This window comes from Saccoglossus kowalevskii, chromosome 6, assembly GCF_978046115.1.
Source record: "Saccoglossus kowalevskii chromosome 6, keSacKowa6.1, whole genome shotgun sequence".
Classification (NCBI taxonomy): domain Eukaryota; kingdom Metazoa; phylum Hemichordata; class Enteropneusta; family Harrimaniidae; genus Saccoglossus; species Saccoglossus kowalevskii.
Window position 1 is genome coordinate 37,473,454 of NC_140646.1, and position 27,308 is coordinate 37,500,761.

At 34.2% G+C, this 27,308-nt stretch overlaps 2 protein-coding genes, 1 long non-coding RNA gene and 2 other non-coding genes across 5 annotated transcripts in view; 3 read left to right on the plus strand and 2 right to left on the minus strand.

The window, feature by feature from the left end:
• Window positions 1-197: 197 nt before the first annotated feature.
• On the minus strand, window positions 198-11,648 carry LOC100367701 (thymidine kinase 2, mitochondrial-like). Its single transcript, XM_002741689.4, has 6 exons — window positions 9,588-11,648; window positions 7,266-7,394; window positions 6,518-6,681; window positions 6,340-6,428; window positions 4,425-4,585; window positions 198-2,369 (listed from the first exon to the last, which is right to left on the minus strand). The coding sequence occupies exons 1-6, from the start codon at window positions 9,696-9,698 to the stop codon at window positions 2,247-2,249; spliced, it is 777 nt and encodes a 258-aa protein (XP_002741735.1). The 5' UTR covers window positions 9,699-11,648; the 3' UTR covers window positions 198-2,246.
• A 2,339-nt stretch (window positions 11,649-13,987) lies between these two features.
• Window positions 13,988-15,622, minus strand: LOC144343254 (uncharacterized). Its single transcript, XR_013418923.2, has 2 exons — window positions 15,311-15,622; window positions 13,988-14,469 (listed from the first exon to the last, which is right to left on the minus strand). It is a non-coding gene; the product is annotated as an uncharacterized LOC144343254 (long non-coding RNA).
• A 1,341-nt stretch (window positions 15,623-16,963) lies between these two features.
• Window positions 16,964-17,035, plus strand: TRNAH-GUG (transfer RNA histidin (anticodon GUG)). Its single transcript has one exon. It is a non-coding gene; the product is annotated as a tRNA-His (tRNA).
• A 900-nt stretch (window positions 17,036-17,935) lies between these two features.
• TRNAH-GUG (transfer RNA histidin (anticodon GUG)) lies at window positions 17,936-18,007 on the plus strand. The gene has a single exon. It is a non-coding gene; the product is annotated as a tRNA-His (tRNA).
• A 2,562-nt stretch (window positions 18,008-20,569) lies between these two features.
• Window positions 20,570-27,308, plus strand: part of LOC100369769 (AKT-interacting protein-like) — a 28,198-nt gene continuing 21,459 nt past the window's right edge. The window contains exons 1-2 of the mRNA XM_085500494.1: window positions 20,570-20,677; window positions 23,079-23,167. Coding sequence (XP_085356620.1) covers window positions 23,144-23,167 — 24 coding nt within the window. The 5' untranslated portion in view covers window positions 20,570-20,677; window positions 23,079-23,143. The remainder of the gene's footprint in view (window positions 20,678-23,078; window positions 23,168-27,308) is intronic.

The following is a 27,308-nucleotide window of genomic DNA, read 5'->3' on the forward strand; positions in this document are numbered from 1 at the left end:
ACAATTTTTGAATATTGATGTACATTTAACAGAGCAAATCTCATACATATATACACACTAGAGTACATCTCTAAGTATAATTTGGAAATAAACGCATTCTTTATTTTCAAAGAAAACTTTAAAACTGAGGTAATCAGTTTATAAAAGAACACAATTGTACAAAAATTAACTAGCAAGAATTAGAGTCTAAATTGAAATCAAGTGATTGAAGAAAGATCTTTATTTCTTTTACCATTCTCTACAATTACAATTGTTTACAAGATTGAATTAAACATGCTCAGATGAAATAGATACTGACCAAAAACCGGGAGTAATTGTCCTAAGGGTCATTATGAAAATACCCAAACATTTTAATGCCTAATTCTTTTCATCAAATTGTACAACAACATTTTATCAGTATTTTGGATCAATTTGACAATCTGTAATCAACTGCAGGATTCAATCAACATTTTTGAAAAAAAATAATTGTTTTGTGGAACAAGTTGTCTTTGGGTCAAAGAATAAGTCTGTAAACCTTTGCAATGCTGTATTGTGTATGCTTTGCTTATGGAATCTATGGTGTAGGTTTCTGACACTGTAAACATGATTACTTTAATAAAACAAGATAAAGTTTGTCATCAATATTTTGAAAATAATGAACGTCCACAGCATGCCATCAATCCAAAGTGTTTAGATAGATTGTAAAATATTTCAGTTACAGATCTAGCTCATTATGGTGTAAAATAACTTACATATTTAATTCTATTTTATTTGGGGGGTTGGAGGTAGTAAGTTTACTATTTGTACTGTATATGTGTGTATGGCATTTGAATAAAGATAACTTACATTACGTGACAGTTATTATTATACATCTACTAATCCAAGAACTATGCTAATTAGGACGAAGAATCTAATAATTATACAAATTTATGTTAATGGGTTCCGCTTGACCTCAACAGCAATTCAACATAAATATAAAAAAAAATCACCCTTCAATAAGGCTGACTTTAGTCTGAAAGTATATTATATATTATAATATTATATTCAAAATAAATTCAGGAAAGATTTAAAACTCAAAACTTGCTGATTTTGGACTATCATGTAACTTTGTATGAGTGAGTGAGGAACTTTTGCAGTGGTTATTAACAAGTTCTGTCAAAGTGGCAGTAGTATAGCTGATCTTCAAAGTCAATCGCTTTTCCTGGAAGCTACTACGTGCAATAAAACTTTCTAAAACAAATGCATGTCGTTGTATCTTTCATGAAAGCCTAAGTGAGCAGTTATGGCCTTTCTCAGGGTTCTAATATAGTACAAAAACAAATGCTTATTGATGTGTTGCATCATCAATTATGGAAATTTTGAATACTTCGCTCACATGAACTTTTCTTTCCAATGTTCATTAAAAGAGATATATAATAAGGTTACTAACAAAATACATCGCAGCTACCTTGGACAATAATTTGTTAATAATGTTTTTATCTTATCATAAATGATATCTCCATGTAGACCTGGATCCTATGTTGTAGATTCTTTGTAAAATGAGACAGCATAGACTAACGGCACTAGGATTAGCTACTGACATGCTTCAGCCATAGGTAAATTCATATATACTGGTAAAAAAGATATGCAAGTTTGTTAAACTGTCTACTATCAATATATGTGGTGCAATATGGCTGATTTATCCGATTTTTACTATTTTAGCCTCACATGGCAAGTTCAGTAATAACACTGAAAAGGAGACTACTGGCCAATAGATAAGTAATAGTTGGATGCAACTACTGAGCTACTATCATTAATTAACATCAACTGTTTCGGGCCAATCTTCGTTAAGAGTCCGAGGCACACATCACCTACCGGTAAGACTATTACCAGATTGAAGCTTCAGAACAGTCTGTTATTAACAACAGCAACCTAGTATAAGTAATCCAACAAAGTTATACCGAAAATTTGGTGATTTTTTTTTTCTGCAGCCCCATTGCAGGCTGTTTTGTATAGAATAATAAGCCAATGGCCTGTAGATGTCTGAACGATTTCTTTCTGGAAAACAGAATTCTTTCTTGTAAATGCAACAGGAAACACTCCTTTCCTCGTAAACAGGCATCGTTAAAACAAAAGAAAATGGTAAATACAACAGAAACTGAATGAAACCCTTTCTGAATGGAAAGTGAGCAGAATACATAGAACAATGGACACCAGGCAAATAGAGGTAAGCTGCAAACAGGTAAGCAGTAGGAGTGTATATAAAACTACAAACATCTTTGCTTCTTTCATTTACTATTCACTTGAACTCTCCCTCCATTCCGTGAATCATTATTCTGCATTAGTATCTTATCGCAGTTCTTCTCAAACATTTTCAGCATTTCAGGAAGTTCAAGATTACCGTCCAATACCTGCAGAAAATAATGACATTTATTGTATATTTATTAGAAATACATGGTAGTAGCGATAAATACTTTTTATATGCTTTATCGGAAGCTGTTTTTTGAAACAAAGAAAATAATCTTCACATCTTTTATATGTGGAGATCTGTGTTGCCATGACTACTCTAAAACATTTGCAAATTCCAGAAGTTTGGCAAAATAGCAGCATTGTACTTATGTACCTTAAAAGGTGAAAGTTGTTGTGCTGCGTTATGATATGATCCCTATGTGATGCGTGAAATACATTTTTTCTTTACAATAAATTTGAATTTACACAAGTATTGTCAGCAAAATTTTGTTTGAAGTCATTGTAATATGCATAATGTAATAAATAGTTACAAAATTCAATAGATAACTGCATTACAAATGTATTGTACAACATGTAGGATTCAACTAACACAAAACTAATGTTGGGGTATTGATGATAGTCAATTATGTTATAATCCTTTCTGAAAAATGTTCAACAGGGTTCTCCCCAGAAAAAATGCATAGCGCCGGGGCTAATTTGCATAATAATTTGCATATCATTTACATATCTTTCCTTCATTGATTAACAGAACTTATTTACAATTATGAATATTAGTGAGCTCAGTCACAGGGCAAATATTTTTTTTAATGGAATCAACACATTATGTTTCACAATTTAGAAGAGTTTGAAACATTCTCGAAATACAAATGCTGCAGACTAAAAACAAACACATTATTGTTGCAATTTAATTGTTTTGTAAAACGTTGAAGGAAACGCATTCAAAACGTTAAGCCAGATTTATGTTCACGAATCTCATAATTTTATTCACTCCAAAAACATTCTCCTTCAAAAAATCAATCACGTAATTAATTGACGTATTGTTGTAATTTATTATTCCTACCATCAACTTCTAAAACGTTTACAATTACAGTAATGAGCGAACAAATAAAGCTTCAAAACGATCATCAAAGTTACGACGTGACATAACTTACTTGGCCATGTTATACACCGGTTATAGCAATAATTCCTCAACAAATTTTACTTCTTTTTTTTTTGATATGAAATGTAAGTAAAATCCGACTTATTTTTATCGGAAGTGATTATTTTTGATCACTTGATCGCTTCGGTAAAAAAAAACAGACCCGCCATGATGTTTGTGAAACATTAGCATGTGTCCTTTGACCCGATGGGTCAAGAATTCCATTAACCAATCAAAATGCCGCATGGTAATGCCGGTAGAACCCGAAGTTTTCCGAATGGTAGTGATCATAAAAATTACATTGCGGAAGTAAAGCGATGTCGTAGCACGATGTGTTGGCATCGATTTCAATTGAAAACTGCATGACAGCTTTCGAAAAAGGTGATTTGCAATTTTTAAAAGGTAAATTAGGTCTTGAAAGAAGAGTTTTTACATGATTCGCAATGATAACAGTTCAAATGTATTTTACCAAATCACGCAATAAACACGTTGTTTTTTTCTTGAGTAGCGTGAACTGATCGTGAACTCCGATTTGACCATGTTATATCGAGGTGGAATTGATTTTGAAATAATTTTAGCTTTCAATCTAAAGACTGTGTCTATCCATGGTCTATCGCAGAAATTATTTACTTACAAACAAAGAGGTGCTAATCCACAAATTTGACTAGCCGCTACGTATCGTGCGACTAGGTCTATTGTTTATAAATTATAATCCACGACTGGCAGGATGCGTGTCGGTCGGTACGTAATTACTAGTATACCAACAATCAGACAATAGTCCTCGTCGGAAGCATTTCCGTGGTGGTCACTAATTTTGAGTGACGGTCGGGGCTGACCGGCTTGGCGAACAAAGCTTTTTCACATCTGATATTGGCATGTCAAATATGAAATCAAGCGCCGAGGTGGGAACACATAGCGCCGAGGTCCCAAGTGAAGCGCCGAGATTCACAGGTATAGCGCCGCGGACCTCGGCGCTAAAAAGCCCTGGGGAGAACCCTGTGTTGACATTGAACTAAAATTTGATTTTTGACGCAGACATTCAAATGACATTATGTTAGATCTTGTGTTTAGTACTCACTAATACTGGTGATGGCAGTGGAAAGTATTTGTTCTCAATCAGCCATTCATCATGAAGCTTGTCCAACACCTGAAGATATTGTAATGATATGCCAGTCTCTTCAGATCGATGTCTCTCCTTAATTCTCTTCAGGCAGTTTTCAGGACTGGTTCTCAAATACACTAAAAATAGCCATGAGATGACATAGTCCCTGTAAGTTTTAATTCTCAGTACCTCCCAGACAAACGTGTGAAACTCAATGTTTCATACATGTCATTACAAGACATTTAACAAGTACACCTTTGACATTCATCTTATAAATTAAAATATTTTTGGTTTATGTAAATTTTTATTGGAGATGTTGCTCTAATAAAGCAATATGGTAGCGAATTTTGAGTTGACAGAAACAACTTCACTTCTATGATATTTATTATTATTTAATAATTATATTTATCTATTATAGCCAATTATTATTTTTTGTTCATTTTTGCAAGCACTTTCCAGCAAAACAAGGTATATTTCTTATGTTGAATCAAAGAAAGCTTAGAAAGAACTCCCATGTGCCGAGAGTATTGGAGACACATTAAATATAATTCAAAATTACTTGTACTTGATTGAGATTGTGATGGAAAAGCTGAAAACTAATAATGCAAATCAGACAATTCATATGAACAGACTTGAGTGTAAAACTAATGAGGGCTGCACAATGTAACAGACCATCTATGTACCAAGTTTTATTGAAATGTGATTGGAACCAAAACAAATTATGAATTATTATGCCAATTAGGGACGACGTCAAAAGATCCATGTCGGATAAAAAACTTAATTCCTTTAGTTTTTTTCCAAACCCCCTACCCCCCACTGAAACTTAATTGATAAATATTGATCATGGCGTCAGACTACATTCACCATTACCAGTAAATACAAATTGATAATCGGACAGTAGTATTGCATAGCAGTTGGTCGTTGGGTGGGTGTAAACATGATTTTACAAATGCACCTCATTTGACGCACAGATTTACACTCGAACCAAATCATTTTTCTGTTTTTTTCCTTTTTCGGTTATTTCTGTCCATGATTGGATAGAAAAAAACGAACTACAAATACTCCAAGATTTTTTCATTAAAAAATAAAATCGTTTTTGTAGGATGGGAACTTTTTGAGGTCAAAACCCCCCACCCCCAAACTAAAGGAAATAAGTTTTTTATCCGACATCGATCTTTTGACGTCGTCCCTTAGGGAATTAATATAAACAGATTTTAACCCCAAACTAATCAGGTTTGTCCTAGAGCATCTTTGTACTAAGTTTCATTGAAATGTGATTAGTACTTGAGAGAGATGAAAAATAATTAATTATGCAAATTAGGTAATTAATATGCACAATTATTTACCCTAAAACTAGTCAGGTCTCTGGATAGTCCTAAAGGATCTATGTACCAAGTTTCATTGAAATGTTATGATTAGTACTTGAGATATGAGGAAAAGCTGAAAATTAACTAATTATGCAAATTAGGTGATTAATATGCACAAATATTTATCCCAAAACAATCAATCTCTGCATAGTCCTTGAGTATCTATATACCAAGTTTCATCAAAATCCAATAAGTGGTTCTTTAGATATCAATGGAACAGTCATGGAACAGCTAAAAATTAGCGTATTATCATGCAAATTAGGTAATTAATAAGCATGGAATTTTACCAAAACCTAATCAAATCTGCACATTGGCCCAGAGCATCTATGCACCAAGTTTCATCAAAAACTGATGTATGGTTTTTTAGATACACATACACACACACATACATACACACACACACGCACACTAACTGCAAAAACTCCAATTTTGTGCTTCGCACATGGGAGTCAAAAATGTGTTAAACTCAGAAGCATAAAATTCACATGATCATCGATCATGATTCATTATTTTCATTGACTCACCCATTAGGTCCATTTTGAGGTCTATGTTTGAAATCAACCAATCAAACCACTCTGTCAAAACAGCATACTCACAATCTGGCATTTTACCACTGGCAAAGGAAAGAAAGAATAGTTCAAAAGTTTCTTCAAAGCATCACAAATCTAAATATTAATTTGTTTTCAAAATAAGTAGAGCTACCTTCTGTACAGGTTTTCAACAAAACAATACTTGGCACTGTAAATAGACCGTTCCATTAGTCTTGTTGGATGTGTTTGTTTCCTCGTCCGCATCTGAACCATCGTCAATTGTACATACGTCTGGAATGTTAGACTCCATCTTGTTGCATCCTGATACATTAAACCCTGTGTAATTAAAAGTCACCATCAACAGGTGTACCAGCAAGCTATCGTAATTCAAACAATTCTTTAAATTATGTTCAAATCTTGCATGGCCATAGTTTAATACATGTTTTTAGGAAGCAATAAAGTTCAATAATGAGTAATGTTTATTACATGTGATTTAGGTAAATACCAACAGGAAAACAGTAATAGCACATGTATCTTTTTTTGTTTATGTAATACGTGAATTAATATGTCACTGAAATTTATAGGGTATATATTTTTTTAAAAGTGAAACTATAAAAACCATGGCAAAATTCTTTCTGCTTTTCCCTTATTTGACACATTTTTCTCATATACATCTCACTTTCCCCAAAATTAAAAGAAAGATAAAATAAAGGTCACACATCCTGGTACTTTCTTGAGGGTATTGTTATCCTGAAATACTGATAATTTCCAATAGTGTGTTTAACAGTTTTTGAACTCAAATGAAAACTCATTGCACTATTGGGTTATGTAAATGCGAAATAGTGATAGTGATTGGTTACCCCCAGAAGTACCAGGATGTGTTAACTATAGACAACATGCATATGACCTATGATACTTACAAACACATTGTGACCTTTGACATTTCGCCAACTATCAATCGGTTCCTCAACAACTTGTATTCCTGGCATGTTGTTGAAATATTCCAAGAATGTCGTTTTCCCACTTCCAATATTACCTTCAACAACAATCTGGGACAAAAAGGGATTTCATAACATGGATGAATAACAAGAGTAATCAAAGAAAGCTTAGAAAGAACTCCCGTGTGCTGAGAGTATTGGAGACACATTAAAAATTAATTCAAAATTACTTGAACTTGAGATGTTGATGGAAATGCAGAAAACTAATTATGCAAATTAGGTAACTAATATGAACAGATTTAAGTGTAAAACTAATAAGGTATGCACAATGTACCAAGTTTCATTGAAATGTGATTAGAACCAAAATAATATTAATTATTATGCTAATTAGAGAATTAATATGAACAGATTTTAACCCAAAATTAATCAGGCTGTCTATTGTCCTAGAGCACTTATGTACCAAGTTTTATTCAAATGTGATGATCAATACTTGAGATATCAGTATTAATTAATTAATTATATAAATTAGGTGATTAAGAAGCATAAATATTTACCAAAAACTAATATGGTGTATAGTCCTAGGTTCATTGAAATGTGATGGGTACTCTTTAAAAGTTTCATTGAAATCCAATGAGTGGCTTTTAAACATCAGTGCAACAGCCATAGAACAGCAAAAAATTAACTAATTATGCAAATTAGGTAATTAATAGGCACAATTATTTATCCCAAAATTAATCTGTCACAGTCCTAGAATATCTATGTCGCAAGTCTCATTGAAATGTGATGATTAGTACTTGAGATATCAGGTGAAAAGCTGAAAATTAACTAAATTATGCTAATAAGGTAATTAATATGCACAAATATTTACCCAAAAACTAATTAGGTCTCTGCACAGTCCTCAAGTAACTAGGTACCAAGTTTCATTGAAACATGATCATTACTACTTGAAATATCAAAAGCTGAAAATAAATTAATTATGCAAATTAGGTAATTAATATGTACTGATATTACTCTAAAAACTATCAGGTCTGTGCAGTGTCATATGACATATATGTACCAAGTTTTATTGACATGTTATGATTAGTACTTGAGATATCAGTGGAAAAACCGAAAATTGATTAATCATTTTGTAAATTAGGTAATTAATAATATTAACAGATTTTTACCCAAAAATAATCAAATCTGCGCATTAGTTCAGAGCATCCATGTGCCAAGTTTCATTGAAATCCAATGAGTGGTTCTTCAAAAATCAGTGAAACAGTCATAGAACAGCTTAAAATCAGTAAATTATCATGCAAATTAGGTAATTAATATTCATAGATTTTTACCCAAAACTAATCAAATCTGCGCACTAGTTCAGAGCATCTATGTACCAAGTTTTACAAAAATTTGATTCTTGAGATAACGGTGGAACAAAAAAAGTGACATACATACATACATACATACATACATACATACATACATACATACAGACAGGACAACTGCAAAGACTCCCTTTTGTGCTTCGCACACAGGAGTCAAAAACATAGTGTCTAGATTTATTAATAGATATTTTAATATCCTACTTCTTGAAAAACACAAGGTGTTCTGAGAATTAATTATTAATTTTAACTGAGATAAAGCAAAAAGTTGACAGTTATTTTAACGTACATTCACAAAGCTTTCTGAAGTTATTGAAACTATCGTATGCAAACGAAGACAATAAGAAATGCAAAAGGCACAAATAGAATTATAAATTGTTTTGAAAACTGCAGAAAATCCATCATGAAAATATTCAGTTGACAGCTGTGTGTAAACTTTCAGAAAATATACTAGTTTCTGCAGACTCTCAGTGACAAAGAGGAGAATTATTAATGAATATTTCATTAATTCCGATCTTTTTTGCAACTACATCTCAAATAAGCTTAAAGTGGGGTAGTCATCACCTGCGCATGCGTGAGATGGCCATAGCCTGTCATTGTTTACAAAATAAGTGTCTACGCATGAGCCTTTGCGTTTTTACTGTGTGTTGTTATCGTCGCTTGGGACTCAATTCCTGTGTGTGCGCAGGTGACGACCCTCTCGCTTTAAATCCCAAGTCATCACCTATGCTTACAAACAAGCTTCTACCCATAAGCCTTTCCACCGCATGCGCAGGTGACGACCCTCTATGCTTTAAAGGGAAGAAAATAAATAAAACTCAATTCAAAAATGGTAATTTAATTATGCTGATTAAAATTATTAATTACTAGTATGAGAGCTACATTAATATATATCGAACGCCTGTGTAAAAAACATTGATCAACAAACAAACAAAAAACTCACGTTTGTCATCTTGTTGTTGTTATGATAGGTCCGTGACCTTATATGCAAATTATTACGTAATCTGCGGAAAAGGTAACGTGATCCAGAAAGAAAAGTCAGTGGTCCTTTCATGTCTAGAGTGAAAGGTATTTGATTTGGAAGTGTTACCCTGCTCCAATGCGACGTTATACTGTGTGCCTAAACACGTGTTCTACACGTTCTGGTGACAGCTCTTGTCTGCGTTATCACCTTCGACTACGGTCAGTCCATAATCTGTTTCTATCTAGTTGGATGATACATCATGTCACTGCACTTTCACAAGTATATACAAATACTGAAACAGAGACGCAGACTCAGCAAAATCTTTCTATTTCATTTACTGCACCAATCAAGCTCCAAGTCACACAGCTGAAATATTGTTTTCCCACTATGCATTGCGATTTGTGTCAAAGTTCAAAGGGTGTCAACCTGAAAAGTATATGTTCCAGCATGGAAGGAACTAGTGTCCATGGTTCCAGTAAATACGTAAATAACGACAAAACAAAAAATATAATGTTTTTTGTCGTAATTATTGATTTAGACACGAGGCGACTGGGACACGATTTTCTAAGAACTGATTAACGGCAAGAAAAAACATAAAAATTGACATATTCAAACTAAAATACAAATAAATATAATATAAAGAGTCATAAAAAAATAATAACAACAAATTTGAGCCTCATACCTACATCGGATTTTAATCAGATTAGTATTGAAAGCGCTTTTTGGTGCAGAAAGTGGCGTTTTTGCCAAAAATAGGCCTAAAATTTGCTGAAGTGGCCAAAAAAATCTTAAAATTGGGAGTCGACAAGATTATTTTGCTTGGGACAGTACCATGCAATTCAAAGTTATATTTCCATTCAATTCATGTTATATTCTAATCTCTGGTACCAGGTTGTCGTAGAAACGTGGTGGTCAAAACCACCACAGATCGCATCCCTTCTCTTTATAAATATGTATAATTTCAATGGCACTTGAATGAAATCAGTCAATCAACGAACTTGAACACAGTGCACAACGACGTCAACGACGTTTGAAAATGTTGTTATTCAATTAGCCAATAAAAATCGTTCGTTTCATTTTGAAAAATACACGACGTACAATCTCAGAGAACCAAAACATTAGTAGTTGTCTGAGGTACAATACATGATTTTTTAATCAGATTGACGGCATTCACACAACTATCTGAATGACGTCACATACGTGTATCCGCTGTTTTAAACATTCATATTTTCCTGTGGCTAATCCACTGATAATTTAAAGTAGCGACCAGGGACATATGGACTTTGAACATAAAGAATTCCCGGAGAGTGTAAATTATGTCATGTAGGTCGTGACCCCTAGCTGAGCACGCACCGCGCGTTATTGCAAACAAATTTGTCCGTACTATCGTTGTTCATTCCACTTTTTAAGAAACCAAAAAAGCTTTCCATGTTATTCCAAAATAACCCAAACGTCCTCAGCGCTCGCCGGCCCTTGCCAATACCTCTAGCGACAATTATCGACTTCTTGTTAACGTCAAACGCACTCCCATTTTTCCGTGATGACGGGAAAGTGTCCGATATGCATTCACACGTATTACATTGAAACTACAACCACAGTCCAGGGACTGTGATACAACTGACTTTCCCAGCCATGTCGAATGCTCCTGTTTTTCATCAGCGTAACGTTTTCTTCTTTACACTGGCCGCACACTATAAAAAGTCGCGATTCCTGAATTGAAGATACTGCTGTCGATCATCAATAGCGATCCAGTGCCGTCTTCTCCATAGTCTGGTTTGGTAACTATTTTCCTTTCGAAAACATTGGTATGTTGACGTTGTCAACTTCCTCGTTATCCTGCTCCGAGTCGCTATCAAACCATTCTGTTGGTTCGTAGAAATAGGAGCCCTTATTACTTTCTTTTAAAAGGCGTTTCTTTTCTTCGCTCATAGGTAGAGATCTCTTTCGTTTTGTCATAATTATGGTGCGCCGTATATAGTTTCGAATGAATACACTGTTGTACCAAAGTACTATATGCTACAGATTAAAGGCATTGCATTGGACGACGGTCATTGGTTGTTTAAACCGGACGTTGCGCCACATTGACTTCAGACTTCGGACTGTTAACTTCCGGCCTTTTCAAACAACAGTGCGTACTGTATGGGAGTATACTGCTTATGTGTTTTTATTTGAGGATCGAACCGTGCTATTCACGGCTATTTCATCGCATTTACAACAGGAATAATAGTATATTCAACCTAGCAACACCATTTACAGACACTCCATGGGTTTTTCGTATTAGTTGTTCGCCGTGTTTGATTGTGGCTGAGCATTGTCCGACGAATGTCAACAAAACAGTACCCCGACTCGTGGCGGCGGCTCTCGCTGTGCACAACAAAATTGATAATTTTGATCGTAGTTCTCGAAAAGTATACCCAGCGACACTGTACTATTATGGCAGATCGAATGAATTTGAACATTGCCGTGGATAAATATGTGTGCTAATTTTGCTAGAAAGTTGTCAATCGAAAATGTAAACAAACACTCAAGATGGCCGCCGTTGTCTGAGGTCACGCTGTCAGTTGTTGTTGTTGGGTGATGATTCTCCACGTGGAGGTACGATTGTCTTAGATGTTTTTATTTTTGGACCACTTTTAATTTCACTTTACATGTGCCATATTCTTGAGCATATAAATGGAGTCGTTTGACATTTTTTTTACTTTAATTAATTTTCATAGCAAATGTGGCATTTACACACAATTACAATACATATAATTCTGAAACCAGTATTCTATTTCTAATTGGAGATTTCAAGTGTAGCACATATAACTGGTATATTACTAGTATATATTAGGTGCATGTGGTAAACCTTTCATCAATCCCAGTTAGCAACCCATTTTTGATTTGTGATGCGAATATTTCTGTGATTACATTTATATTTGGTAATAGGGTTGACCATTGGAAAAAAGAAATTTGGGGGGTTGAACTTGTGTAAAAATTATTTTATTCCGTCACCTGGTTATGAGCTACATTTTTTTTTTCATGACAGTGTTGCTGTGAATTTTTTTTTTGATTTTCTCTTTCAAGTATGTTTTCAATTTTTTTTCTGTAAGGTTACATGTAGATTTTGGTTTTCAAAATTTAATTTTTTGTCTGCATTTCACCATCTCTCCCAGACTTTCTAATGATAAATAGATCATTTAACTTCATAAAAGTTTCTATTAAAAAAGACAAAATCCACCCGTTACTGAATACAGATCCACATAATTAGGCCTTAGTTACAGTCCATCATGCTTACAGCCAGAAAATGAACAGTAGAAAACAATACTGAAATGAATATTCAGCTGTCTGTTTTTGTTCCTCATTTAAATTGTTATTTTGTAAATTGGAGAAAAATTCCAGTCAAAAGTGGTCAGGTTTGTTTAAATTTAGCCTTTCAAGTAAAATTATTTACATGTTATTGGCAACTTTCAGTGCATGTCTAAACTGAGTGATAGACAGGTAACTGCATACAGTGGGGATGTGGCGAAGTTCATCCTTATTTTTAAATGAATCGTTCATTCTGTTTCTAGAAACTGGTAAGAAAAGATGGTTGTCCTCAATTCAAGTTTTCTTGTTTTTCAATAATTTGCTAAAAAGTAAAAATATAATTTTTTTTTCAACAATTATATTTATTATGAAAATATAACAAGCAGGGAAACAACAGACTGTATGCGAGTCCAGGAGGTTGCCAGGGAGAGAGATGTCAGAACACAATTACAAAAATCTGTACAGAAAATTACACATTGGTGATTTGTTTTTATTTACATTTATCCATTTACAATACATTTCTCTAGGTTACTTGAGGGCATGTCAACAGTTTAGCCACTCTTCAACAATCTTGACATGTGCACACCTTTTGTCACAACCTTTGTATGAACTTCATTTACACAATTTTTGTAACTGCATTTAAAGGCCCAATTCACTTGCCCCGGGCAAGTGTGAATTGGAGGTGTGGCTATTCTAATGCATGGTGTTAATCACTTGCGTAGCCTATGATGCATCCTGTTTCAGCGGTCCAACATCACATAACTTTGATTGACAGTAGTAATTATTCAAGATTAGTCACGCATCCCTTTCCCCGGTTCATGTTCTTTACTTTTATCCGCCAAAATCTCAGCTCGTACACAATTTATTGTCATAAATATTACACACAGTCACTGCTGTGATATTCATAGTCACATGCATCCACTTTGGCACGACATAATCGACCTGTAAGTTCAAGAAAACACGTTTTTACCGGAGCTTGGCTGGAGCTGTTTACTACAGCGTGACAAGCAAGGAAATGATCCCTATTGTTTAGGAGCGTATTTATAGTATACCTGGGCCTTTAAATAAATTTAATTCAACTGGAACATATGTGTCTGGAAGCAGGTTTTTTAATATACATGTAAGAATTAACAAGGATGTGTACGACAAGCAGATGCAAAGTTGATATCAATAATAGACAGTGGCTAATGTGTACCAAAATTCAGTCCAAGATTTTCACAGGACATACACATACATCTTAAAGGGCCCATAAGCTGAGTTTGGTGTCACTATTGAGGTCCTTATGAACTGTGGCAGTCAATAAAATATCCTGCGGTATGAGTTTTCAAGTACAGCCATGGCAAAAATTTCATAGATTTGCAGCAGACTTATTTGACATCTTATCTCGATCCGGAAATAAATGGTTGTAGCACAGTCCAGTGTTTGAACTAGCAAAGCTAATTCCAACAAATGACATGCCAGATTGTGATCAGTCCTAAAATTTTCCTTCTTTTTCACATCTTTCCATAATATACAGGGGTCTTCCTGCTGTAAATCAATTCGTCACCTTTTTTGTCTCATTCTGCTTGATATACTGGAATGGAAAACAGATTTACATGATTATTTTAAATATATCCCAGTTCAAGTAAATGTTTAAAGTTGAGCAGAACTAACAAAAAATGTAAATTAAATTTGACCTGGTCAATTTATGTTTATAGTAGCAGGTAAAATTGACTCCGATTCAAATCAAAAGTTATTTGCAGTGTTGTGGGCATGGAGCTAAAATACAATTTACAAGTGTCTGTATTGCAGTTATATTATTGTTAAGAAATTCATGAATGATACTAGACTAGACTGTTACTATATAAATTCCACTGTAAGGCATTTTACTTCAATTATTTTGGCCAATTATGGGTGATTTTTTTGTAAATCAAATTCACAATTTTCCGTAAGAGCGGTTACCCCCTCCCCCCTCCCCCATGCCGTTTTATTGTCTTGTGAAGTTGTCCATACATGAAAAAAACGCCTCGTAGTATTACTCGTGTGAAGTACTAGTACTTCAGCAAAGTATAACGGACAATACACATTTGCAATAATCCTCTAGAAGACGACTAATACAGAACGATCAATCCGGGATTCTGTCCGTACCCCGCATTCCGGTCCACAACACGAGCGGCCATCTTTTTTTTTTTCGGAGTTAACATTTCTCAACATAAAATCCATAGACACATGACAATTACGATATAAATATGGAGCGATCGCAGTTTATTTTCGACTAATCGCCGTCTGTCGTCGAAATTCGAAGCATACAGGGACATGTTTTTGTTGAAATCAATCGTCGATAGGGAAGTGCAAGTGCACAATCATGAAACATTTTCATAATCGAATAAGTCACTCTCAACTTTGAAAATAACAATAAATATACTCATACTTACTTGAGATAAGATCCCTCTATTGCGAGTTTCTGTGCCGTGGACGATGATATTGCAGCTAGTTTACGAGGATGGCTTGGATGTTTTCGGTGACCCACACATACGAGTAAAAATCAAAGATGGCGCATGTACAGGATGCGTTAGTCTGGTCGAAATAAGTTTCATAAACACACTTTCTGTACAACCCCGAATTATAAAAACTATTCAGTAAGAACTATACATCATACCGCTCAAGATAGAAAATTGTTTGAACGGAGAAATAGAGGCACAGTCGAGTTAAAAGTGGAAACCGTAACCTGTCTCGCAATGTTTACAGTTTGAATTTCGCGACTGAAATGATACTACTTCCGGCTAAACAACCAATGGCCGTCGTCTAATGCCTTTAACGCTAATGTAATAGTTGTATGCTAAGATTATTACATTGTTTGCAAAAGGAAATGGACATGCTGGTTTAAGATTATTTGTCAACATTACCATCACCTAAATCGGCTTTTATTGACTTCAGATTGTCACTCACAACTAATTACACAAATGTCTCAAGTGGATGTTTACAAACACTTGGCAATTAGCCACAGCATGGAGATAGAATTTTACCTCCATGGACACAGCGAGTTTATTTTCGCCTTTAAAACTCGATTTTTACAGAAACCATGACTGATTTTTACTTTTTAATACATCAGGGCGATGTGTATTAGTTAAAAGAAGCTTCGTGAAAAATATCACAAAAATGGCCAGAAAATGATATATTTCCCTGGTCGCTACTTTAATAATATTTTGAAATATTAAAAAAATTAAACTAAAGTTTATTTAAGGTAAAAAAATACCAAATTTTGACCGTGTCACTAAACATCGTACCAAAGTATCCCCGAATAAACTTCAAACTAATTGGTACCGAAAGAGTAGCCTTAGTACTAGTAGTTGAATCTAAGATCTATTGCGCAATCCAGTTTATCGTGATCGTCTATCGGTTAGGAGTATGATTTTAGGTAAGCTAAATAAAAAAACATTTGTCACAAAATTTATTAATATGAATAATATGATTATGTCAATGTTCGGATAAAAATTGATTTTTGTTCTAGGAAATATCATACAACCAGACATCATTTCCTTTTAAAGAAATTTATAAGATACTAAATATATACATGTACATGTATTTGCAGGATCTGCAGGATCAACTTGTTCCGTGTTTTGATTTTGCAAGTTTTTGTTAATGTTTTCTGTCTTAGGTGATAAATAAAGGAATAAAACTAAAATGATGCTCACGACAATGTGATTTTGGTTTTGAAAATGTAAAGACAAGTTATTATGTTGCATGTGGTCAATGGGCTGTTGTAGTCATGTGACTCTTCATAAGCAGGCGCCCTCAACGTGTCGCGTAAGAGTAGGTACCTAAATACGATCCTCGAACACAGTCCTTCTGTGCCTTGAAGAACGAACTTGCATGGTGATAATTAAACTTAATAATGGCAAATGAACTCATTTTAAAAATATGTTGACGAGATAGAAGAATGACTTCACATTATTCTGTCAGTTTCGTAGTCTAGTATGATATGTTATTTTCTCATGTGTTGAATTTCTCACCGAAACTGAAAGTACATTTATAGTCGGATATATAGCTGAATTGAATAGTATTGCGTCAGCCAGCGCATTTAGCTCGCCGTGATCGTCTAGTGGTTAGGACATTGCGTTGTGGCCGCAATAACCCAGGTTCGAATCCTGGTCTCGGCATTACTCCAAAGGTGTAATGACATGGCAGTGCTGGTGATTTTTTTCAATCATTACTAATTTGTTAGGAACTAATTTTTATTATGATGGCAAAATAGTAGTATGTGATTCAATGATATGTTTTCTATTTCTATAACATCACGATACAAACATTATACTATACACTATAGTATAACTCTGGCATCCTAATGTTATAATTACAATGTCTTAAAAACAAGGTACACAACTCTCTGGGAGAGCTACGCAGTCAGTTGGCGCAAAAAGACCGACATTGAAACCGCTCTTTGGCACATAATATGGCGTTTTCGACACAAATTTGCTTTAAATTTTGCTAAAATGACCAAAAACTTAAAATTGGAAGTTAACAAGATTATTTTGCTAGTGATAGTACCCTGCAATTCAAAGTTATGTTTCCAATTCAATTCATGTAATATCCTACCCTCTGGTACCAGAAATAGTAGTTTATAAATAAATAAACTATTAGCTATTTTTAATAGTTATTTAGGACTACGATTACCAAATATTATCTTCAATATATCCTCTGGTACCAGGTTGTTTTAGAAACGTGGTCGTCAAATCCACTACAGAACGCATCCTGATTTGATTAAAATAATTTTGTTGACCGACCAGCCAATGCATTTAACCCGCCATGATCGTCTAGTGGTTAGGACATCTCATTTTTAAAATGGTCAAAAAATCTCAAGATCTGGGCTCAACAAGATTATTTTGCTTAGGGATGTACCCTGCAATTCAAATGTATGTTTCCATTTCATTTCAATTCATGTCATATTCTTACCTCTGGGACCAGGTTGTTTTAGAAAAGTGGTGGTCAAACCCACTACAGAACACATCCCAATCTGATTAAAATACTATTCTTGACCAAACAGCCAGTGCATTTAGCTCGCCGTGATCGTCTAGTGGTTAGGACATTGCGTTGTGGCCGCAATAACCCAGGTTCGAATCCTGGTCTCGGCATTACTCCAAAGGTGTAATGACATGGCAGTGCTGGTATTTTTTTCAATCATTACTAATTTGTTAGGAACTAATTTTTATTATGATGGCAAAATAGTAGTATGTGATTCAATGATATGTTTTCTATTTCTATAACACTACGATACAAACATTATAATATAAACTATTAGTATATAATACCTCTGGCATCCTAGTGTCATAATTACAATGTCTTAAAAACAAGTTAGAAAACTTTCACCATTGAAATTACTTCGATATACGTGTTACGATGATATTTTTGAATAAACAATTCTTTGCTAGCTCATCCAAAACCTTCTTTTAACATGTTTTTACAATGCCTAGATACAGAGGGACATAATGGACTTACGGGGTAGTCATTGTATTACATGACAGACTCATTGTCAGACCTTGTGAAAATTACTGAGTCTGCGATAAATACTACTCTAATGATTCCGGCCGAATGTTAGGGAATACATTTTAAACTTTTCTAAAACGTTTACGGAGTTTGATTGTAGTGATGGATGACAAAGCATTGTATTCAAAACCAAGACACATTAACATCTCTCATTGTTTTGTGAATCGTGGATGAAACATGTGGCCGCACTACCGATGGTATGAGGTTCGTTTACCGGAGAGGGTGAGTTCTACGAGTCGCTGTTTTTTTTATTTTTGACGATGACAGCTACCTAAAATCGCTAAATTTAAGACCAGTGAATAAACAAAGTTAAACATATAGCCTGCAAACGCACTGTTCCTTTCACATCTCAGTGAAATTAAGACCTGCGAAACGCCAAACACGCTAAAATGTGAGCCCAGAGAATATTTTTACTTCTACAGTATATATTTCTATCAGATAATCATCCATCAGCTATTATTCGTTTTTGAAGTGTCTAGTGAGTGCTAGAGTCACTTTATACAGATCATGGACGTAAAAACAGATTACCTCCATGTACAGATAAAGCTCTGACAACAAATATATTATTTGTCTGAGGATCAAGGGAATATTTTTCCGATTTGGTATACTTATGGGTTCGTATATGAGCAAATATCTGCACTTCAGATCCCGGCCTCAGACCCATATGAACAACCCGGAAATTAAACAAGGCAATAAACATTTAAACGGAGATTTAACACGGAATAGAAGAGGGCGCACATTCCTCAGTGAAACCTGTTGGCTTACATGTGCTTCTATTGGAGTTGCTCTTCTAATAGAGCAAATACGGTAACTATTTTATTTGAAATAAACAGTGATGACAGAAATGGTACTTCGGTATAAATATGGGTATAGATTTTGCCACTATCCAGGTATTAAAATGGTCACATTTTTGAGCACCCAGAGGCACCTCCTTACCCAGCTATGTATCAAATGCCCCCCGGAATAAAAACATACACATCTATTATAGCTATGTCATGTACTTTATTTGCACGTGATGAGTTATAGATGAATGGGGGTTGTTGATAATTTAAGATATTTAAGATAACAAATTATTAAAGCTAGTTTATTTTTCGTGATTATCCCGTCTGTTTAACGTGTGACTAACGTAGTATTTATTCAAAGTCGACAAAAAAACATGTTACGGCACAATGTACCGACCAGTTCTAGTATAGAACATATTGATCATGTTGCTAAAAGAATAATTTCATACGAAATGGAAAACCTTGTGCAAGTTGCCAGTGATGCGTTAGTAGTATATAGTAATGTAAATATCCCCCAAACAAACTAACCAAAACATAGGAATCCTAATATTGCTAACTAGTATATGAGTAATCTTCGTTTTAATTTATAACTGTGGTGATTCGTAAAGAAAGATTTGTATGCGTTTTAAACATGTGATATAAATTTTGAATCGAGACTAAAAGTAATTAATAAGTTGCATCATGACGAATTGCATGAGCCATCGTATTTAGCTCACCGTGGTCCGAGTCGTCATAAATATACGCCCTCATCGTCTCGAGTGAGAGAAGGTAACTACAAACAACTTAAAAATATTCTCGAACACAGTCCTTCTGTGCCTTGAAGGAAGAACTTGCATGGTGATAATTAAACCTAATGATAGCGAGTCGACTCATTTTAAAAATATGTTGACGAGATAGAAGAATGACTTCACATTATTCTGTAAGTTTCGTAGTCTAGTATGATATGGTTTTTTTCATGTGATGAATTTCGCATCGAAACTAAAAGTATATTCAGAGTCGGATATATTGTTGAAACGAATAGTATTGCGTCAGCCAAACTGGAGTTTCTGTAAAAATGTTTCTTGCTGCCATCTCCGAGTTAGTTTGAATATGGTAAACCATGAAAATGGTTTTCCAATACAATATTCTGATTAAATTTGATTATAAGGCTTTGGCTTGTGTATCTATGATTGTTTTATTGTTATATGTAGTATAAATGTAACTTAGGTTTTCGCTGAAAATGCAGAGAATGAAACTTGCAGTTATACAGTATCATTTCATCGATCCCATTTCATCATTTTGGATTATAGTAAGTGCGCCATCTACCGTCCAAACTTGATTTTTTGTTGGAGTAAATATTTACCCACAATGCACATACATGTCTTACTTGGGAAAATGGCGGTGTAATTTTGCTTGTTGATCCAAACGTTTACAACCGATATTCAAGCCAAACTCATCGTTGACTATCATTTTGCCTATTTACGAAAGAAGTCGAGGGTAAGTAATACTGTTTCCTGCGACCACTGTCAGAGGAAATGTCGCTATCTTCGAGAAACACAAAATTTCATAGGCTGGGGGTGGCATACTCTGTGCCGGGTTGGTAGTGTGGGTGGCATACTCTGCCTGGTCGTGCTCCGGGGTCGTGCTGCTGGTGTCGGTTGGTTGCGGCGGTGGGGTAAGGCATATTGTATACAAACGTTTTCCTGCATTTCTCGCTGACAAATCATTGAATCAATACGTCAGATGTTACAATTAACTAGTTTGAATCCTTCTATTGTTCCCGTGTGTCCCGACCGTGTGTTCACGATTAGTAGAACTAGAATACTAATTTGATGAAGGTTAAAACTTGTTGAACTACTATAATTTAGTAGATATTATCAAGGATTTATAAATTATTATTTTCATTAATTATTCAATTTATTAACAGATATTTAAAGAAATTTATTCCCCAAGAAATGACTTCATTATTATCATGTGTAACGTTCTTTAATAAATCTGTCAAATGTTTGTATTAAAATTGTTTGTAGGTATCTTCTGCTCGTCTTGTGAATATTTTTTTTAATTATTATATTATTTTTAATTACCATTTATTTAATATACTGTCATCTCTGATGATTTCATTTATATGATGAAATTGACCAAATTGAGGAAGTGAAAGCCTTTAGCTGGTGTAGCATAACTCACTATTATGTCGGCAGCAAATCTACCATTCAGTTATTCCTTGTTTATACAAAACACTGACATATAAATTTGGGATGCAACAATTGCTATTCTCATAACATTTCTAATCATCCTGTCTGTATGAAATAATGAAATTCTATGACTCACTGAACATAATTACAAAACAATGCTACATTCTTGAAAAAATATATTCTGTTTGATGACTTTAAAATTTTTAATTTCTGCACCATATATGAACCAGGAGACTATAAAGAAACGACATGGAATTGTAGATTAACCTGCATATATTCCTAATATTGAAGGAACACACCCCTTTTCCAATTGATCATGAACAGTTTTAATCATTGTGCAAATATAAATAATGTGTGTTTTTTACCACTAAATAAACACTAGTAATAGATTAACCAGGGCATAGTCTCCAAAGATAGATGGTGTGCTAGAAATGGCTCCTCTAAACTCAGCAATAAAAATGTTTAGAGGATCTATGTTTTTGAACTTTACAAAATTCTTCTGAATAGAGAGAGTGATAATTGGCTTTTGTGGGTCATGTACTAGACATGTACCAGAGAAGTCACCAATTTTTTAGCTCCATGCTTCAACTAGCACATGCTGATTAACCCTTAAATTAATTCTAACTTATTACCACTACCGGTATATTGTGTAGTCTCTCCCAAATCATCAATATAATTTATTCATCATAGAAAGTTTACATAACTTTTTTTAGCAGCTGATGTCATCTTGTTTTATTTGCCAGAAATGTGTGACCTGCCATACTGAATAAGGGTGCAATCTATGCCTGCAAAGTAGGTCATGGCATCCCTATAATTGCTTTGTATATTTTGGAATCAATCGTTATTGTTAAGTGGGTTTTTACAATCACACAGGTATAATTGAACTTGAATCCCATTTGTGAGTGTCAAGAATTGTTGGTTGAATTGTTTAATCAAACCAGTGTTTTAAACAACCTACCCGGTAGTCAATATACATTTTCACACAATCCAGGAGGTCAAATAATTAATTGAGAGTAAAGAAGTCAAGTTGTCAGATATCATTTCAGCAATGTTTTCTCCAGCTTTGTATTTATGAGGGGGATTGTTGCCCCTTCAGATGAAAATAGAGTTTTTTTGTTTTTTTTAACAAGGGGGGAATTGCTAATAAGCATAAATTTGCTTATTAAAACATTATCAGTATTGTTTCATTTCAGAGTATTTTTTTTTATCAGCACATTACATTGTTTAATTCATTGTATATGTATGTGCCATTTTAGAATCTTTCAAAATATTAATTCAGGTGATGTTCATGCCACATGTTTTAGACTGCATGTTATGAGAATGCAGAAAATGCCCTTGCCTGACAATTTATAAATGATTGTACCTGCTTCACAGCTTTACTGATCACCTTCCCTAGAGTGAACCAAGTGACTGTCAGTGAAAAGAGGACAACATCAGACCTTTATACATTTCAACCAATTGTCTGGCTGCCCACTCAGATTTGAAATAAATATCATATTTAGGTATCTCTCAAAATAAAATACAACAGACTTTATTTAAAGCAAGTAGAATGAATGGTTACACCAATGACCATCTGTGTTCAAGATTACAAATCGTACATAAATCAGTTTGTTTATCATAGAGGGTGCTCTGAATGTTTTTAACTGGTGATCCTGTTATTTGTGGTGTAACACCTTGACATATTTGACATGATTGTTTCTTTCTAGTTTGGTCTTACCAGTCTACAACATACATCATTGTGTAATGGAGTAATGATTGTTACTGGCAAGACATGTCTAAAGCTTCTGGCAGTAGAGTAAGTACTTATTTAAATATATATATATATATGGTTATTTTGAACATTTTTTGCTGTTATTATATTCAAATGGTGGCATAGATCAAACTACACACTCTATGTTTATTCTAATGTCAATGCCCTAATTTGCAGGAACTGCCATAAGGTCAAACACTATCATGATTCAAATAAAATTATATCAAAACTTTGGTCTGAAAAAAATTAAACCATGAAATGTACTTGTTGGTATATAATTATGAAAAGTTAAGAAAGTTTTAGAAAGTTAAATTTGATTACCACTCTAGAATAAATTTGAGATGAGATCTAAGCACTGTTGAAAATCCAAAAACCAACACAAAATATGTTGTAGGATTTGACGAATACTGCAGTTTTGTATGGTGATTTCACACCAAGTGGGCAATATTACTGATACATTTTATTCTACTTACTGGTTCTTGTGTTACAAAGAGTTCACCTGTTTTGTCTTCTATCTATGGTATGCAACTTTCAGTGATTTGAAGTGAGACTTCATTGTGCCTACCCTTATATTGAAATATCTGTACATCTAATGGGACTTGTTGGTTCCATTATTATATTGACTTTGACTTTCAAGTCTATTCATCACTATGGTTGAGTGGACCACTATGAATTGCTTCCATTCCACTGCTACTAACTTACCAACAACTCTTTAAGTATTTGTATCGTGATTACTGGCTTTACCCTAGGCATGATTTGACACAGATGACTTTTCAGGCAACAAAGAATATAGTAATGATGTGTGCTGGATGTGACAAGTTTCACTGGTCTTAAAGTTATACATGTACAAGCTGATTACTGTAAAATACTTAATTTTCGCTGAAGGAATGATTCAGTGAAAATAAAATCAAGCAAATATACCTTTTTTTCTATATTTTACATTCAACTCGTCAAAAATCAGTGAAAATAAATTCCGTATAAAACAGCCAAAAAGTCTTTTCAGTGAAAATGAAATTCCAGCTAAAATAAAGTATTTTACAGTATATGACAATTGACAAGTTTGGTCATCCCATTACTTTAAAATTAAATTAATTTGAAAAATCGTCTTATAACAGTTGCTATGCTGTACTGCATTATTCATCAGTCTATCTGAAAGCTCTGACATTATGAAACATTAAACCATCCTAATTCATTCAGGATATAAAAACATCTGTTGATTTTTGTAGTTTTTAAAATTCCTAATGTTTCACTCAATGGTCTGATGTGATCTTTTTTGTTTGTGATTTATTTTTGAAAATTTGAAATATTGACCTTACTATAATTGTATTGATAATTTCATTAGTTCTAATTTCACTATTTTTACTGTTAAATTTATATCTATGTGTACATGTAAAATAGAACTTATTTTTTTAGTGGCAAATTTCAAATTTTTAAATGCAGTTAGGCCATATGAGAAACAAGGTTATACATGGAATAAAATTTCATTTCTTCTCTCCGATCAATGATCTCACTAACAATTCTTTGAGAATCACAGAAATCTAATAGAAAAAAATTTTTTTTTATTTATTTTCTTGTCCTTCTCAAAAAATTCGCCTTATAAAAACTCGAGAAACAAGGAATAAAAAAGGTCTGGCCTTACTAAAAAAATTCTATGGAACCATTTTTGAATCAGCACTGTCTCTCCAAACATCCATTTTATGAATAGCTGACCTGTTACAGTCGTGTGTAGGAAGATTACACAAAATTATTTGCATTAATGTAGAGTAGATTGTTCAAGAAGATGCTTATGTCTTTTAAAAGTCACGCTTGACATGTTGTTGTCTACTCAGCCAGTGTTTCATTTAAACAATCATGCAATGGTGTCACTCTATTGTTACCAAGTGAATAATAGTAGTGAACAATGAGAGGAGGACTGGAAACCATAACACTAGCTATTCTTTAAATCAGACAATAGATTCACAACAATGTGCTTTTCTCATCAAGTTGATCCATAGGCACTAGAAAAAGTCTATGGTTAATCATTGATAATCCCAAACTTTCTATCTAGATAGTGTTCATGCATATTTCTTTAGAATATGGGTAAAAATAGCCTAGCAATGTTTATCATTTAAACTTAGTGTATAACTGTTCTTTCTAATACAATTCATGATTGAACAACATGTTAAGGTATAGATGCAGGTTCGTAGGCACTAGGAGTGAATTTTTTTTTTTTTTGCTTTTTCTTACCCAGACAGTCTTGGCTAGATAGTGTTAAAATTTCGGAGCATTGTCAATGCAGGAACATACTCAAAATCAATTTTAAAATATAGGGAACCGAGGCACGCATATGTGGTTAAAAGTCCCGTAATTTTGTTTACGTTGCTCTTTGATTGACAAGTCACTGTTGATGTTATATGCAAATGAGTTGCTGGCCTCAGTTACGGCGATGTGTTACTCCCTGTCCGCGACCCTGTATAACTTACCCCAAGCGCTATCAACTAGTCTCGCAAGCTACAAAAAAACAGACAAGACGTAGACGCTTCCAGCATGCAAGCGGAATACAAAAAACATACAGTTGTAAATGATAAGTAAACTTGTTCACGCTTATCTCGCAACATTTCGACAACTTCTAGCCTGGCATCTTCCAGTGGTGTACTATTAAGTATTTTTTTTCACGCATTTTTATTCTCCAAAGGCATTATAAAACTGACTAATTATACATTTTTCGTTTCGCTGAACAATCACCGTGCTGATAGCATTGCGATGCAATGAATAAACACCATTGCTATGCTGTCATCGATAACTCACTTTTCAGTGGCAAAATACACAAACGTAAAATGCTCGGTTAATTAAAAACAAAAAGTACCCTGGAAATTACAGAAACATCGGCAACAAGATGCTGTTTTTAAACACCGCGGAAAAATCACGCACTCTGCGATGCCATCTTGGTTACCTTATCGGAAACCCCCTTATCAGCTAGCATGCATCTGTAGCGATGTCGCAAAGTACGTTGTGCGGCCGTGCTCGGCGATCTCTGGTACTAAGGCACTCTATGAATGAGGTATTTCCAGAGGTCAGGGTTCGTTTTAATTTGTATCGACCCGTCTCGTCTGCTCGTAGTTAAATGAAACCTGTTTCGATTTACAATAGTTGTCTTCCATTTTGACCTTTTCTTACCGGCCTTTGAGCGATTGAGTACAAAAACTGCGAATAACCGTTGTGTAGCAAAATATACAGTGTATATGTTTTCTTGTTAGTAGACATATGAGATTAACTAACAATGGTTCTTTTGGATCTGAAATAATCCTACACATTTTGCTTGGTGGTGATTCCATATCAAGTGAGTCTCCCCAATAGAACATTAACTCATCCCCCGAAGGACTACAGAGATCCCGTCATTACTTCAAATCCCGTCATTACTTTTTTTTTCACCATGTCCCTTTTTGATTATTTATGCATAGCCTTACTAAATCTTGCTAAGCATTCAAAAGAGAGAATTTTTGTACCTGTTTTCTATATTTTAAAATCGTATTTTGAGTATGTTCCACTATTCATAATGCTGCGAAATGTTAACAGTCGATAGCCAGGACTGTTTGGGTAATAAAAACCAAAAAAAAAATGAAATTCACTCCCAAGTGCCCACGAACCTGCATCTATACCTTAGTAAACGTTGACTAATTGGACCAATTACTCAACTTACTCAAAACTCTAGAGGACCAACACAGTTCTTGATAATATAATGTGCATTACCGTTATATCGTCAAAACGTGTTTGGTGGGGCATGTATGTATGAAGAAAAATACTGAAAACACTTTGAAATATCTATATGCCATTTCAGCGAATTTTGCTTAATGTACAAATTAATAGAATCTTAATTTAGTGTCAACAATCTCATTTTGGGAATATTCTTTCTTTTAAATTACAGATTAGCTAAAATTATTTACTGGCTAAAAAGTACAGTATGCACTGTGTTTAGTGGACTTAATGTTTCAGAGATGATAGCTTGGTTTTAAATTCACAGTCTGTGGTTGACACTGCATATCAACTCGATTTTAATTTAGAGCATTTAGCTGCACAGTACTATAAATTACCCAAAATTATCTATGATTTGTACATTGTTCAACCAAAAAAGGTGTTCTCACTGGACGAAATAAGCCATTGTCACGACGCCTTCTATTTGAAAACGTTGTTAAAATGTGTGTGTGAA